The sequence below is a fragment of the Pygoscelis adeliae genome, unplaced genomic scaffold, assembly GCF_000699105.1.
Source record: "Pygoscelis adeliae isolate BGI_AS28 unplaced genomic scaffold, ASM69910v1 Scaffold304, whole genome shotgun sequence".
Classification (NCBI taxonomy): domain Eukaryota; kingdom Metazoa; phylum Chordata; class Aves; order Sphenisciformes; family Spheniscidae; genus Pygoscelis; species Pygoscelis adeliae.
Window position 1 is genome coordinate 737805 of NW_008824558.1, and position 16341 is coordinate 754145.

The following is a 16341-nucleotide window of genomic DNA, read 5'->3' on the forward strand; positions in this document are numbered from 1 at the left end:
AAGAGTTATCTAAATCAGATCAAACAATTCAAACAAATCTGAAATAAGCAATTTACACTCAGTCTTCCCTTCTTGTCCCCAGAACAAAAAAAACTATTCACACAGCCTTTTGCATTGGTTTAATTACAGCAGTTTAAGATAAGACTTTAAATAAGAATAATGCAAACTGCTAGCACAGGAAAAACCTCATCTGAAATGAGTTGCTCCCCATCACAAAACCCACTGCTAGTCACTGTTCTTTCCTTGTGCCCATTGTACCAGGCAGGCTGGGTATTGAAGGGTAAGGAAGAGTGTTGCTATCCTTTCATCCTACAGCCTGGGGGCTCTTTCAGGGCAGAGCTGGGGAAGTTGAAGGGGAAGAATGGAAAAAGCTGCTTTGCGGAGGCCTGTCCTTTATCTGCTTTGTGTATGCAGCTCCTTCATTAGCATTACATTTGCTTTTAGAAAATCCAGCCATGTTAGTTCAGAAAAAGCTAGAGCATATTTGACCCACAGAACACTGGGAATGATATTTACTGGCACTCCTCAATTCTGAAGGATGTTTTATTTGTAATAAGCATTTTAATAACATACCGAAAAGAAATAATTCAAAACATAAGGAAAAGCTTTATATCTACCAAAACCACATTGTGCAAGAGTGTCCATCACATTTTGCAGACTATACAATGGCTCTTTGAATCTCTAAAAATTATTGTAGACCTCAAGCATATTTTCTGCAACAAGATTTTTCTTCTCTCATACGTTTTTCAATGCTTCTGGTGATTCTTGTTTCAGATAGTTAAAATTCCTATTCCATTGTTTCAAATATTTTAAATACTTTCACCTGTCACTCACTCAACACCAGTCTGGTTTACATTTCCTCTTACCTATGGCTTACATGGCATGCTTCAGGGTTAAGCCGCAGTAAACATTAATAAAAATAAGCTAGCCATACAGAAATGCCATTTATTTAGATAGTATTTTCCTTCTCATCAAGAACCAACTACATATAGAAACACAATAAATGCTACAATCATCCAAAAAAAGCAAGCTTTTTTAGTACTTTCCTTTTGCAAAACATAGTAATCTAAATGCATTCTCCCTGTAAGAACATTCACCATCACCTCATTTAATAAATGTCAAACTTCACTACTTAAGATCCAAGGAAGTTGTACATTTTCTTACGTGCTACCATATATACATTAAAAAAAAAAGTAGCAGACAAGCTGTAATTTAAAATCAACTTAAGAAATTTTTCACTGGCTTAATAAAAGAGCTAAGATCTTTAGTTTGTCTTTCTAACCAAAGGAAACACAATCAGTATTATACAGTAATTTGTATTATCTACTTATCCAGAGAGAGCTTAAGAAGGCCGTGATTTCAAAGAGTGGCCAGTCAGCAGTTCCTGAAAATTAGGGCTGTTAGTAATTTCTCATTTTAGATACGAAACATGGTGACATGAAAGTAACTCTTTCCTTTTGAAAAAAGTGGTTTGAATTATTTTTTGAGAAGGATGTCAGTCTCTTAAGGTCAATACAAGTGTCCCTATGCTGAAGCATTTTACCAGTGATAATCTAGAACTCCAACAGCAGCAGAAGAGAGTCAACACTCCCCTCTCCTTTGCTACTTTACTGAAAATGGCTTTGAAAGTAGCAACGCTGTTTCAGAAGGTGGTGTTTGGGAATGTAGTTCTTAAATACTGTAAGCAAAAAGTAAAATTCAAAAGTAAATAAACTCTGCCAGACAGAGTATGTAAGGCTTCAACAAACAGTTAAGATAGTAAAAATCTTCGGTCACTAAGGAAGTTAGTGGGGAAAAAAAAAGAAAAAAAGAGGTGTAGGGGGAAGAGCTTGTATTTTTTCACCTAAACAATCTGGTTTTGAATGAAAAACATAACGTAGGACTAAAGATTAGTAAAAAGATCCCTGAGAGCTTTTATACTACAGTAGTAGGTATGTACTTATATTTTACCTGCTAGCACAATCTGATCAAACATAGTATTTCTTCTTTACATATTGTCTATGCTACAATGTTACTGTGTAACTGGTTTGATATTATCCTCTTCCAATCTGAACAGCAAAGAACATTTTTTTTTAACTTCCTCCAGTTTTACCCCAGTATCTGGAAATTATTTTTATCCTTATTTCCTTTTTTACCTAGCTCCTTGTGCATAAAGAAAAATCACCTCTAGCCTGAAAACAATAGTATATCAAGAATTTAAAGAGTTGAAAGGAACTTGCTTGAGACTTGCAACACCGGCATCGATGGTTTAAACCTGTAAAAGGGATTGAGCCCTTGTCACCGATTTTTGACTGAAGAGATGGGTGTGGGGCAGAATTTATTTTGTTTGCTTTTCAGACAGATTATATTATTCCCGCTTATATTCTATGCACTTATTTCAGCAGTCTGAGACTGTCTGGTGGGTGAAATATCAAAAGCCAAAAGATTTATACCTATTTCAAAAGTGTAGTGCAAAACATACTCCTACTCAGAGAGCTGTGGTACCTGGACTCAGTACTTAATGCCAGTAACATCACTTAACAGACTCCTCAATAATCCTCTATTATCTGCTGTTATTTTCCTATAAGAAGCAGTTAGGACATATTCACTTCTTCATGGCATTACAGCTTCCATGGCATTCAGGTTGCAGTACTGGCTAAGCCAAGCAACCCTTTCCACACGAGGAGAGAAACTGCATGCAGGCTTTAAAATACTAAAGAGGTGGTCCTTCATTTCTGCCTTTTTTCCTTAAAGTAAATTGTAAGCTTTGGAATCATTACCATCAATATTATCATTATTAGCTACTCTGAAGACTAGCTCCCACATCTTCTTCAAAGTTGCCTCACTGAGCAACTTTGTCAGCAAGAGCCAATTTTTACTAAATATATTTAGAGGACAGATTCCAGCAGATCCAGTGACTTGCCGTCCACCCACACAGCTATTTTTGGTCCCTACCTTTCCCTTACTTTGCAAGGTGAACCGCCTCAGTTTAGGTTAGCTAAATTGGGCAAAAATAGGAAAATTTCGAAGACAGGAGTCAATCCTTAGCTTTTATTAAAAAAGTTCTCAAACACAAATATAGTTCATACTGTTGAAATTACATTAGAGAAAGCTCATTCAGTGGCATGGGGGTTTTGCCCACTTAACTCTAATGTGAAAATAACAGCAGATGGATTTTTTGGCTTACACTCTAAGCAAGCAGAAGTTTTTGAGGAAAACTACCACATACAGAATACCAAATCTCAAGCTGTGATATATTGGGGTTCCTATATAGCAATAGGTCGAATGCATCTTTGTTGACTATGAGTTAGATACGCTTTAGAATATACCCCTAGCAATCAGCTTTAACAGGGCTCTGAACAATGGTTGAGTTTTCTGGACAACTTTTACACAAACACTCTCACAAAATGAACGCTTAAAAGAATGGAACTACATCAGGACTGAACCAGGCGATTAATCAATACAAACTACGCTTCCTCCCCCCAACAGGACAACACCTGCAGGATACATCTGCATATTGCATATGCCTGCATTGGAAATAATGGAGTTGTAATAGGTGGAACAGATAGCAGGATGAAAGAGAAAAAGTAAGTGGTGAAGAGCATACATCTACCTCTAGGTTTTTAGAAAAAAACACTTTAGAGATATAAGCCGTTCAACTTCCCTTTTCTTCCCTATTAAGTAAAGATAACTTACTCTGATTCGTAAAATGTAACTACTCCTGCATGTGGTTATTATTTTGGTATAAGATGCCTTTTTCTTGTTCAGCTTTGCTGAATGTTTTTGGCTTAATGTAAAGGAAACAGACACTTACTCCAGCATGTGTCCACATATGGAATTTGTCAGGAGTAGCTGCTTCTGAGCATATCCAAGTGCAAACAAGATCTGGTTTTCTAAAGTAAAAGAAATTATGTTTACTATCATATATCTGCAATACACTTAAGGCTCTAAATGGAGTTTGAGTGATTCCTTGGCTTTTGGCATGTGATGAACATCATGGCTAACTGTCTTTCAAAGTTGTGAAGAATGTGGTGTTAACTATGCGTGGGCCCTCCTTTTCCACATTGCCGAAGATTACCACATAAGCCTTTGCCACAGTCAGATCATGCCAGCAGTTTTACACACTCATCTGATTTTCTGCAATGGTTGTGCAATTACATTGCTGTTATTTTTATACCATATGAAGGAGCGCCCAGACTTTTCATTGTATTTTAAGCATTCTGCCCTTGGAGCTTTATCATGTAAATGAAAAATGCTGTTAGCAACTCTGTACTCATGAAAATTCACGTCATATCAACACGCCAGTAAGACCTTTAAAACCTTTCAAAGATTAATCTCAAGGACATTTGTTCAGAGTCACAAATATCTTCACCCTCTTCAGGACACTACTCTATGTGCTGACTCTGAACAAAAAAGACAGGTACTGAATTTCAGTTTACAGACTTTCTTAGAAACAATAAAAGCCTAAAAATAAGGTGACATCTGCACTATTTATTAGTTGTATCCAGTATCCTGAAGGCTGAGAAAATCTCAGTCTTCACTGAATTGAGAATTAGCATCTGTGCTTCTCTCCTCAGATGTTCAATTTATATCCGCTAGGAACTTTGCCCTGAGTAAAATTGCTGACTGCTCGTATGTTCTTTTATTCCACTATTAATCACAGTCAAAATAAAAAGCTTCCTGAACAAGTATTTTCAAACACAAGGGATTGATGACCCTGCTTGACACATCAGGAAAAAATTGTGGAACTCTGGAAATTAACAGATTCACATTTTTTTCAACCCACAGGAAATGTACCTTTTTTCCACCTATTCCCTAAAAATAATATGCCTGTTTACTGACTATATATATGAACGTCATTCACCAAAGTCCTGGCCACTCAAGCCCCAGGTCCAAGCCCTAACAGTTAGTTTTTGTTTCCCTTCCAGAAATCCCTCTTTCAGCCAGGGGTTGGCACATGAAATTAAGCTCAAGAAAGTGCTTAGGTCACAGAGTTCTCATGGGCACTGCTTCCTACAACCAAACCTTGGGGTGTTAGTCCACTAGTTCACTAGCTTGAGTAGCTCTTTTTATTGTTTCTTTTTCCTTTTTTTTTTTTAATCATACTCCTGGCTGTAGAGGGGTGGGATAACCTCCTCCCCACCTTTTATTTCATATGGGATGTATAACAGTAATCTCAAATAGCACCTGCAAGTCCCAGAGGTGAGGATCTCTCTGCTATATTTACCCAGTTAAGCCCTTCAGGCATAGCTTTATTCACAGAAGTAAAACACCCTTTTTCATCCTATTGACTTTCAGAGCAAGATTAAGAAAGAAGTAATAGAATTTTGATACATTTTTCCAAAATGCCAGACATGCAAACTGAGCAAAAGCTAAGATTTGTAATAAAGCTCTGTTCAGCTGCAGCAATCTAGCAACAGTGATTAAACTGGAGGTAGTACATAGACATTTAACTTGCCACATATCCTGGAAAGGGGTCCTCGCTACTATAAATTGTGTCTTATTCATAGAGATTTATCAGAAACGCCACAGAGTTTGAAGAAGAAAAGGAAAAATAATTGGGATCACTAGGAAACAAATTGAAACATCCAAAAGAATGTAGACAATGAGTAAAGGCAAAAAGCAAAGCGCAGAAGCAAAATCTCAGGCAAAGCACTGTGATATCACTAACACACTTGATCATAATGAAAGGCTCCCTTAAAGCAGCTAAAAGTATAAAATGCTTCTGAAGGGAGCCAGTGAGAAAGACTTAATGGGAAGGCGAATCCCATGGATTTTTCTTTCTTTGTCCTTTTATCTGAAAGAACCTAATTATTTCAGAATACTTCACATGAGGATTCCTCATTTAAAAAAAAAAAAAAGTAGACAGGTTTTCTGTAGTCATAAAACCTGAATGATATTTTTTAGCTTGTGTAAATAAAGGTGCTGCAGCTAGACCTGCACAAAGCAGCCAGCCAAGGTATGAAGCAAAAGCCAATTGATTTCGGATGTGTACTCAGGGCAAGCTGTTGACTAAACAGGACAGAGAGCTGTTCCAGGCTCTGTTTTTTCCTATTAGAGGCTGAGATACTGCAGGTGTTCTGTGCCTGTCAGCGTGGAGAGAATGACACCATGAGTGTCATTGCAGGACAACATCAAACCACCAAGATTCATCTAAACTGATGTGGAAATACATATAAATAACCTCCAGCTAGCTCCATTAAATGTAGGAAGTTTCACTGAAGTACAGTCATCAACACTGTGTTTGAGCTAGAGGGAGCAAATGAGGGCAAAGAAAGATTTAGATTATGCAGGAAGAGACTTGCAGCATCCTTTAATGAATTTACAATCCTCCTCAGAGGAACACTGCTTATTTATTCCCTGATATATGTGACCATATGATTAATTCATCTGCCAGCTTGATAAAACTGACTCTCCAAACTGTTCTTATATTAGGATTCGGTGATAGGAAATAATAGGATTAGCACAGCAGCATTTTCAGCTTTTGCGATTTTATCACGGGTCGCGCTATATAAAAGATTTCCTTCAGAACCTAACACTTGGAGGCATGTGATTAGAGGTGAATCTCAGTTTTCATTAGTAGTATCTAGCTTTAATGACTATGAGCAGAACTTGGAAAATGTGAATTTTAATGGCTCAAAACACCAAGCCCACTAAAAAAAAGTTTTAAAAAAAAGATAAACATATATTGCTTTAAAATGCAAATATCATGGCTTTGGGGATGCAACGCAAGAATTGGAAAATTGGGATTGGCAATAATGTTATCTTGCGTACTAAAGCAATTACTGTGTGGTAACACAGTTTTTGAGAGCATTGTTCCTGACTATCCTCCCAATCACATGAAAATTCTGCAGTTTTGACATCTTCCAACAGGGTTAAATGGGTTAGCTGGGGTGTGCATTCCTGACAATCCATCTGCTTTACAGTACAAATTCAGCAGAACCGGATTAGATCTGTCTGCAGTGACTTTCTGTGGCTCTCCCTGTGTGATCAGAAGTCTGGGCAAAATCTTCTACAGTTCACTGTGGCACAAAGAACAGAACTGGGCACATCTGCAAGTTTTAGCAAGTTTTAGCAACACAAATGGTGTGTAAATACAGGATTAGTATGGAAGGAGTAATGTGACTGTAGTTGCTCACATCTGGAAAAATTAAGTCATCATTGAAAACATATCCAGAGTTGACTGCTTTATTTCAAAAAACTATGAAGTCATAGCTTTATAAAGGGCAATATAAAAACTAACCATCTGCTCAATTATGAACAGTGAGTTAAATTCTACAATGAATTACCATGGCAAACTCACCACTTGGGCTTTTCCAATATAGTCTTTTACATCAGACACTAATTAATTTCTAATTGATCTTTCCAAGAACAACTGTTCAGTGTGACCATAAAGTTCAATGCCCTGCCTTCAACATTTCCAACTCCTCAAGCAGAAAACAGCAGGACTTTAGCTAATGAGGCTGAAGCCTGATTTTATTTATCACCAAACTCCTTAAACAAGGACAACACCACAACACTAGAGTGCTGCTTAATCTCATGCATTTTACAATCCTACTACAGCTATTATGCAGTAACCTGGTAAAGACGCTTAAATATCTTTAGCAGGCTTGACTGCATAGTTAACGGGGCATTCGAACAAGGTTCATTTACAGACAGTTCTTCGGCTGTCACACTGGCAATGTCTGTATCAACAAACAGAATGGCCCAAAGAGCTGGATCACAGCAGTGAAATAATCTGGAACTGAGGACACCACATCCAACCATGTACACTAGGAGAGGAGGTGTTATTTTGGACTATCGTTAGTCTGGTCCCAAGTACTGAACCTCCATTAGCACCTGGAACAAATCAGATATATTTCTAGAGTGAATATTGCAGTTTAATTTCATCTAAAAGGCATGCGTGGAAAATGGAGATCATCATGAGATTTGCTCTGAAAGCTCAATACTGATCCTAAATAAAACATTCACATAAATGCAGTGTTGTGTTGTAATTGACTGAAACATAGTATTGTATTTTGAATAACAGTGACTGTGCATAAAGAGCTAGAAAACTGATTGCTTTTCATTAGAGCAAAATATTTAGTTCAGCCAAGCAAGCAAGGCAGAGAGGGGCATAGCTGACTCCATTTTACCAAGCCCAGCCCTTCCCATGAAGGTGCCAACGTCGCTTCCAGCTCATGAAACACATGACAGTCACTGCGCTGACTGCTGTCAGGACGACTGGCTTCCCTGGTGCATGTCCAGAGCTGATTAACTGAACCGGGAGTGCAGGGAACTGCCTAGGCACTATCTTGTGGTGGCAAATACTGCCTTGATGGTGGGCTTTTAATGATGCTTTTAGAGATTCTCTATCTAGAAGCTTCCCCATGTGCACTCTATCGTTGTTACAACTTAGCATAAATGGTATTAATATTTTCCTGAGGACAGTTTGAATCCAAATTGTCTATGAATATTTATTTTCATTAACAGGCTCAAGACCCTAGGAGTTCCATAAAACACAAACATGTGATTAGCTATCTGATTTAGAAAGATCACTTAATACACCCATTTTGTACCTCTGTTACATTTTTATCTTGGAGGCTACGGAAAAGGTAATATCCTAAAAGAATATAATATTTCAGTCTTTCAGACAATTATTTTGAACAGATAAATTATACCTAAAGGTTGATTCAGACAGTGTACACTCAACATTTAACAAAAAAATAACTTGAATGACACCTAGTGGAAAGATAAGCAATAGCTGATGATTGCACAGCAACCATGTACAGTTTTGAATAGTGAAAACAGCAAGGAGGGAGATTCTTTATGAGAATGGGTGGGAGGAGAAAGAATTGTTTGATAAAATGGGTGGAGTACAATTTAGGAGAAGAATTTCCTAAATGACAAGAGTTTATCTGCCTGTGTAATAATCTTCTGAGGAAATGGGATATTTTATTTGACAGGCAAAATTAAATCAGGTAAAACCACAATAAATGTGCATCGGGAAACAATACAATAAGCAGAATATGGACAGGATGAAATTCAGAGTCCTCCTATGTATAAATACTAAAAAGGCTTTAGCATGCTAGTTCTCTAGGGTGCAGTAGATAATAGGAATATTTTAGCCCTGGGGCGACAATAACTCCTGATGTGAGAGAAACCACAGATTTTCTTTAATTCATTTCTGCAGGCAATATTCCTTGATGTGTGAATGAATTTCATGATCGATCTTTGTTTTCCTTCGTTTTGCTTATTTGCTTATTTGTATAATTCATTAATTACCAGTGACTCACATCCAATTATAAAGAAATATTTTGGTTAGTCTGTTCTCACCAACCTATTTGAAAATACAAAAGAACAGATTGAATCAAGGTGATAGAACTTAAATGAGAAGCACTTTTGCCGTCCATTGACTACGTGATGTGGCAAGTTTTTTCAGCTTTGGAAATGGAAATACTGCTTGAGAAAGACTTCTGTCTTTCTAGGTCAAGAACAGGTCATTGGCAGCAATAAATGACTATAACTCCTTAAAACGGTTTATAAAAAGTAACGGCATATTCTGCCTGAATTTCCTCTTAGCCGGTCATGCGTTTGATCCGCACATTTATCTTTAACTTGCAGCTTTTATTCTTAACTGCAAGGAAACTAGTAATCTCCCTTCAACGCTTTTTTCTCACTATGTAAGCAGTCAGACGCAGCACCCACATAGCTGACTGGAAAAGTCAAGGCCTCAAAAGAAAACTAATCCAGGGAGGTGTGCTTTCAGAGAGTAAGGTAGCGAGAGAGGTTTTGTTTGGGAAACAAGAGTGTTCAGAAATACCTCTCTGCTGAGAGGAGACAGAGCCTCTCTCATTCACAAAAAGTTCAAACGGATTCACTCTGTGGAAAATATATTTTCAGATTATAACAAGATTATAGCAGATTATAACTTTTTTTTTCAAATTGGCTCTTAAGAAATCCTCTTAAACGAAGAATCCTCGTTGTAGGCCAATCCTTTTGGCCTACAAAAAGCTATAGCCCTAAAATCATAAATGCAAATGCCTTCACACAGAGCTGAAGAAACTGGCCCACGGTCCTCATCACAAGTAACAGATTCAGGGACTCCGCATGAGCAGCTACTTCTCCAACCACGTGTGATACAGCAGGCGGAGGAACGTAGGACTACCTTTGTGAGGGTTACCCATAGCACAGAATTTGAGTATGGATTCCAGAGGATTCCAAATATTTTGCACCCATTTCAATGCAAAAAGATGTAGCATTTGATTTCACCATATAATGGGAAAATTTTTACTCTGTGTGGCAGCACTCCTTAAGACATATGGCACGGATTGTGTGATACAGGAAACAGGCATGAGGGAAGACAGATATTTATGAAATCTATGGTCTAGTGATGTACTTTCAAAAAAAAAAAAGAAACAATCCCTAAGATAGAAAGATCTTCCCATTATTAGCAGTCCACTCACAGGTCCAGCTGTTGAACATCTGACAGGCAGATGAACTATTCATTTTAACAAGGGAGGAACCACTTTCCTCATCTTATAGAAAAGATCGAAATTCAAACGGGGTTTGAAGTATTTTTGTCTTCTCCCTGCAGCACTGTCTAAATTACCTATTAAAATACTAAAGAGCAGAGATACACATTAAGTAATTTCTTAAGGAAGTTCCTAACAAACTTCAGGCTACTGGTAATTGATTAGACTTAATGAAGAAAAGTACTTTAAATATAAGTAAGAATTAAACAATAAGAATTGCTATCAGAATAATTTTAAATGTCAGAAATTTCCCTTCCCCCCAAGAACAGCATGTTATAAAGAAACAACAGCTCAGAAGCAAGGCTCTACTGCACATCTGAACATCTGAAACCGCCTGGGTTTCATTTCCAAATGCAGAACACGGCTTAAAGCCTGTCCCCAAAACAACACACTAAACAAGAACTGGCCTGAATTAAACATCAGATCCACAACACACCGGGTTTCCAAATGGCAACTACCATCTTAATTCTGGAGTGTTCATGTTTGGTAACTAAAGCAAAGGAAAACTTATTTCAAGTCTATTCCAAAATTTCATGCACAAAAAAAAAAAGTGAAAACAAAATCCTATTTTTGGTTTTGTTTTTTTTACACAAACATGGCATTCTTTATTTAGATGAACAGATATATGTATATTATAAACTTGTGTCATCCTGAATTACTGCCTCTCCAGCCAAACACACACAGAGCATGTTATGTTCTATGATGTCACATTGCTATTATTCAGCAGTTGATATTCTTCAGCAACTTGAGTGTGAAAAAATTTGCAGGATCATAGTCCTCTTTTGAGCTATACACAGCTCTCGTGACTGGGAAGAAAGGCTCTATATGTGCCCAAGGCTGTCCCTGTCCTCTAGGCTGTGCTGATTAAGGGGAGCCATGCTAACCATGACAGTGAGCCTTTCCCAGTGCACCTTCCCTGACTATTCTGGAATTCATTGCTAAACTCCAAACCAAACTAGGACATTACAAAGAAATTATATTCCACAAAATATCACAAGAACCAAAATAGGAATTGATTCATTGATCCATACGCACGTACCCTTCTTTGTACCTGAAATCCAAGGTTGTGTCAGAGGCACCTACCTGCCTGAGTCATTCTGGCTCAGGTATTTCTGCATTGCTCCGCATTGCAGGGTACAGGTCACTCTCAGCCTCTTCGCATAAGATAGGTTCTCCAAATCCCTGATCATCACAGAAACCTTCCTTTCACTTGTTGGCTTAATCTTTTTTGAACATGGGTGACCAGAATTAAATACTGTCTTTGGGTGACTTTTCACCACTATTTCAATGTAACGGCATTAATATTTCTCTATCCCTTAATGATCTCATCTGACTGATATAAGTTGATCTCATCTGACTAACATAAGTTATTTCGAAGGTATGGTGTGTTTTTGCAAATTTTACTTAATCGGTGGAAAGGCAGATATCAAACACACCTGGCTTTGACTAAAAGAGAAGAACTCTATTTCATGGGCTAACTTTATCTCCCTTGTATCTTGCTTGGGCTTGCATGGGTCAGCAGCTGAAGCTCAAGCTAACTTTTATACCTGTAGATTATTACAGCTGAGGAAAAAACCCACTAGATTTCAGATGAGTCATTTTAGGTTTTCCAGACATTGGCAGGTTTAATGGGAAAAATATATTAGCAATAAAAAAAATTCAAAAGCATTTCCTCATGTCTGCAGAAAATACAAAAATGCCCCAGGCACTATATGCCGTGACACATGTCAACCATATACAGCACCCTCCAATGGGAACGGTTTTCCTATTATGCATAGGAAAAAGCTCATCTTCTTGAACACATTTCCTTACTGACTCTTTAAAAAGTCAGCTCCAGTTGCCATATGTACTCCCAACACTTTACCAAGCAGAGGGAAAGGAATCAAGAGGGAGTAAATAAGGGTAAGTGTCAGTCAGGCATCTCACCAACTCTTCCTTTCTGCATTTTTGCCACAGTTCTTATTTCTATTCGATTTGGAATTTCTTGCTGTTTATATATTAAATCAGAAGCGATCATCTTTTCTATAGATATTGCTTAACTTTTTTTAGTCAGATGACATAGTCTGTCCTTTTAAGATGTCTACTTTGAAAAAAACAGCTCTAGTAGATTTCTTGAAAAATAACAGATGAGTATCTAGATTCAGACCAAAGATACTCAGACTAACTACTTGCTAACAAAGACATAGGAGATTGTTAAGATGAATATTTCAGCTTCTCTGTGATTAAGTTTATAATTTTATGTAGCATTAATCCAATTTAAAATATAGGAATGTAGTATTTAGATCAGGAATCTAAAGCTATCTAACTTTATTTTGAAAAGCTAATTACATAATCCTTGTAAGTAAATTGAAGTAAATTAATTTAAAACAAAATCAATCCATTTTTCCTACAATTTTAGTCTTTATTAAATGAAACTTCCTAGAGAAAAAAAATAGTCTCAGCTTATTTTACGTTTTTAAGAGGAAAACCTTTTTTTTTTTAGTTCTAAAATATCTCTACACTTGAAAACATTATTTTTAAGAAATTTTTTTCCAAATTTCATTCTACATTGGTATAATTTAAGCTCCTTATCGTCTTAGTATGTAAAAACCTCTTTTACTCTGTATTTGTTGCTGTTAATAGGTCTGTTCTACCTGCTTGCTATTTCTCAGGCTTTGTCCAGTCCCATTTTAAAATCATACTCAATGTGCTTCTAATGCTTGCCTACAAAGTTATACAACTGTTTTCACCTTCTTCAGTTAAAAAGGAATTTTCTTTAAGTGTATAGTGTATAAAAACCTAACATTTTTTACAGTATTTGCCATTCTCCAAGTAGTATCCAAGGCAATACACAGTCAGATATTTTTGCTTCAATACTTAACTTACTGCAAATGAATCGGGGAAAAAAAAGAAGAAAATACATTTTAATTATGTGATGTATTAAAATAATAAAGAAAGATGGTTTCAAGATTTGAAATTCCCCAACCTGTGCAAGGGAGTTTGTATTTCAAATTCCAGTCCAGTCCCATGGCTAGCTATGTATTTTTAAATGAACAGAATTAGTAGGAAACACAGGAAGAGAATAGCTTTCGAGGTTTTAAACTGCCAAATAGAAGGGACTAAGATGGAAGCCTAGTGGGATCCACTCTACACAGTTGGGAATGTCATAGCAAAAGGGATAATTACCTGCTAGCCCAAAGCATGGTTATTTAATCCCTAAAAGACAAGCAGTACCAGATATGCAAAATTTCCAATTCTCTATTCATCCAAATCTTAAACTGTATGTTCTCAGAGATGCATGAAGCTACAAGGCAGCAAAAAAAGAACTTTTTGCCACATAAAAATACGTACTTCCTGGTTAGAATCTTTATACTCTCAGAAAGAAGATTTTTAGACATTTACAATTATTCAATCTCTTAAGCTCAATTTTGAAAACTGACTTCAACACACAATTTTAACGCTAGACCTATGAAGATACAGAAACGGAATCAAAATCTTTGCCTAAAACTAACCTAGTTTTTACCATCATCTCCTGGTGACATTCCGTTCCAGAACTTTGAACAATAATATATTTCGTACAATTATGAAGAAAAAGCCATGAACTAGAGACAAAACGGAAGCACTGTGCTCTCTCCCAGTTGCATTTATGCTACTTAACGTCAGGAAGAATGGCTCTGTGGGAAATACAGAAAGCTAAAGATTTTCTTCCAAAACCCTAAACCTCACGAGTAATCCTGAGAAAGAAATAGCTGTGTTGTAGTTCTGCATTTGGAAACATGTTAATGAATCATACTTATCAGATTATTATTCTTATTCTCTGGGTAGCTGAAGCATGAACAAGATGGAATTCATCACTGTTGTGGGATTTGCCATATCATTGCTGTTCCACATGACCCAAACTGAAGTCTGTCCTCCCTCCTGCAATTGTAAGTCACTGGGAGAAATGAAGGGTTTGCATATAGACTGTAGCTCAAGGCAGCTGACGGAAGTGCCTGCCTTGCCCGTTAACACCAAGAGGCTTTATCTACAGAACAACAGCCTGACCTCGGTTCCTCCTGGTGCCCTGGACAGTTTGCGCAGCCTGGAGGAAGTGAAAATATTTGACAATCCTTGGAACTGCGACTGTCATATTCTGTATCTAAAACTCTGGTTAGAAGACGTCTCTGCACCCTCTCTTGCAAACATCAGATGCGCAACCCCAGCTCCCGTGAGGATGAAGCCCTTGAGGCAGCTGACTGGGAATGAGCTGAGGATTTGTAAGAGGCTTCTCCCAATCAAGTGTCTTGAGTTCTTTTGGCGAGACCTCATTTTAATTGCTGGAGCAATAATTGCACTTATTTTAGTAGCATGGGCTCTGAAATCCTCAAAAAAGCTGGTCTGCCAAATAAACCTAAGCCAATGTGACTCTAGGGAATGGCTGTTGGGGAGGCATACTTCCAAAAACCACAAGACACAATGAGCTGTTCACTACCACTAGCTTGAACAGAAACATCAAACCATTCTACCACAAAAAAGCACATGCACTGGCAACACTAGTTTTAATGGCGAATGTGCTACAAACAGATCCCAGGTCTCAAAGTCTGGGTCCTCAGATAGACAAGTTTGATTTAATTTCCTTTCAAAAATAAGCTTGGTGATGTATTGACAGGCAAGTTTCATTCTGCTGCCGTCTACTCATATGAAAAGCAGTTTCTAAATTTTTTTAAATCATTTAACTTAGCATTTGTCGACTGAATTCTCAGCTCTTATAGCAAGAAGATTTACATCCCCAAATTCTACACTTTTTAATATATGGAGGTGAACACCGATTGTATTATTTTAGCAATTCTTTTCTCACTCGGAAGCTATGTGAGTTTGCAACCCATTACCCTCTCACAGTGTCCCAATGGGCTTGGTAGAACCATTCTTGTGTGCAAACAAATTCAACCATCTCTTCCCCAAGTTCAGGAGTTTCCTGCCAGCAAAACCACTATGATTATATAGGCCAGCCACTGAATGTATGCCTTATTGCATACATTTAAAGATGGACTGGTAATGAGATTATAATCATAAAAATAATTTTAAATATTGTTGAATTTCCTAGAGAGTGAACAATAAAAAAGCATTCTATGTGAAATTGAAATAATGGATGCTTATTGAACGTTCATACCCATGTTTGATCTCTTTCACAATGCTACACATTTCTGATTAAAATCCTATGAAATTTCCAGAGCTTGTCTTCCAGTTTTACTACTGACATTTGATACACTGGATTTTATGCAACAGCTTTGAAGAGGACGTACCCTCTTCCTTTCTCTTCTTGTGCCCCCCATCCTCATAGAAAAATTGTTGTGGTGACTCAAGCATATTGTTTTCTTCCTAACCTGATTATTCACAAGACTCCAAGAACAGCAATTCATGCTGTGACCCCATCTGGTCTGGTGAAGTTAGGCTAGTTAGATGGCAGATCTCTGAAGGTCTTCTAAAATTAATACTACTATTGGCAGTTCAATTTAAGACACATTTTGCAAATGCTCCTCCTAGCCCCAAACCTGAGCTAGGTATTAGAGGTTATCTGCTGAAGACGCTAAAGACCGCTTGGCTCTTTCTAGCACCCCGTCACAGGAGTGGGGTTCCTTGTTAAAGCACATAATATCCCTAGCAAAGCTGGTGGTTAGCTTTCTTCTGATAAGTGGTTTTGCAATTACCATGAGCTGTTACTTCTATAAGACGAGACTCATTCCCAGCTACAAACACCCAAATTAAAGACAGCAGAAGCTCACAAGGATATTTCCAGGTCCCTCTTGCCCCTGCCAAAGCACTTCAGCAATATGGAGTCAAACTGTCAACGTTGACTGCTGGCGAGAGTCTCAGACAGCTTTAGAAGAGA

General features: G+C 37.5%; 1 protein-coding gene across 1 annotated transcript; it reads left to right on the forward strand.

Moving 5' to 3' along the window:
- Window positions 1–12356: 12356 nt before the first annotated feature.
- On the forward strand, window positions 12357–15657 carry GP9 (glycoprotein IX (platelet)). Its single transcript, XM_009321982.1, has 2 exons — window positions 12357–12395; window positions 14298–15657. The coding sequence occupies exon 2, from the start codon at window positions 14305–14307 to the stop codon at window positions 14929–14931; it is 627 nt and encodes a 208-aa protein (XP_009320257.1). The 5' UTR covers window positions 12357–12395; window positions 14298–14304; the 3' UTR covers window positions 14932–15657.
- Window positions 15658–16341: the final 684 nt, after the last annotated feature.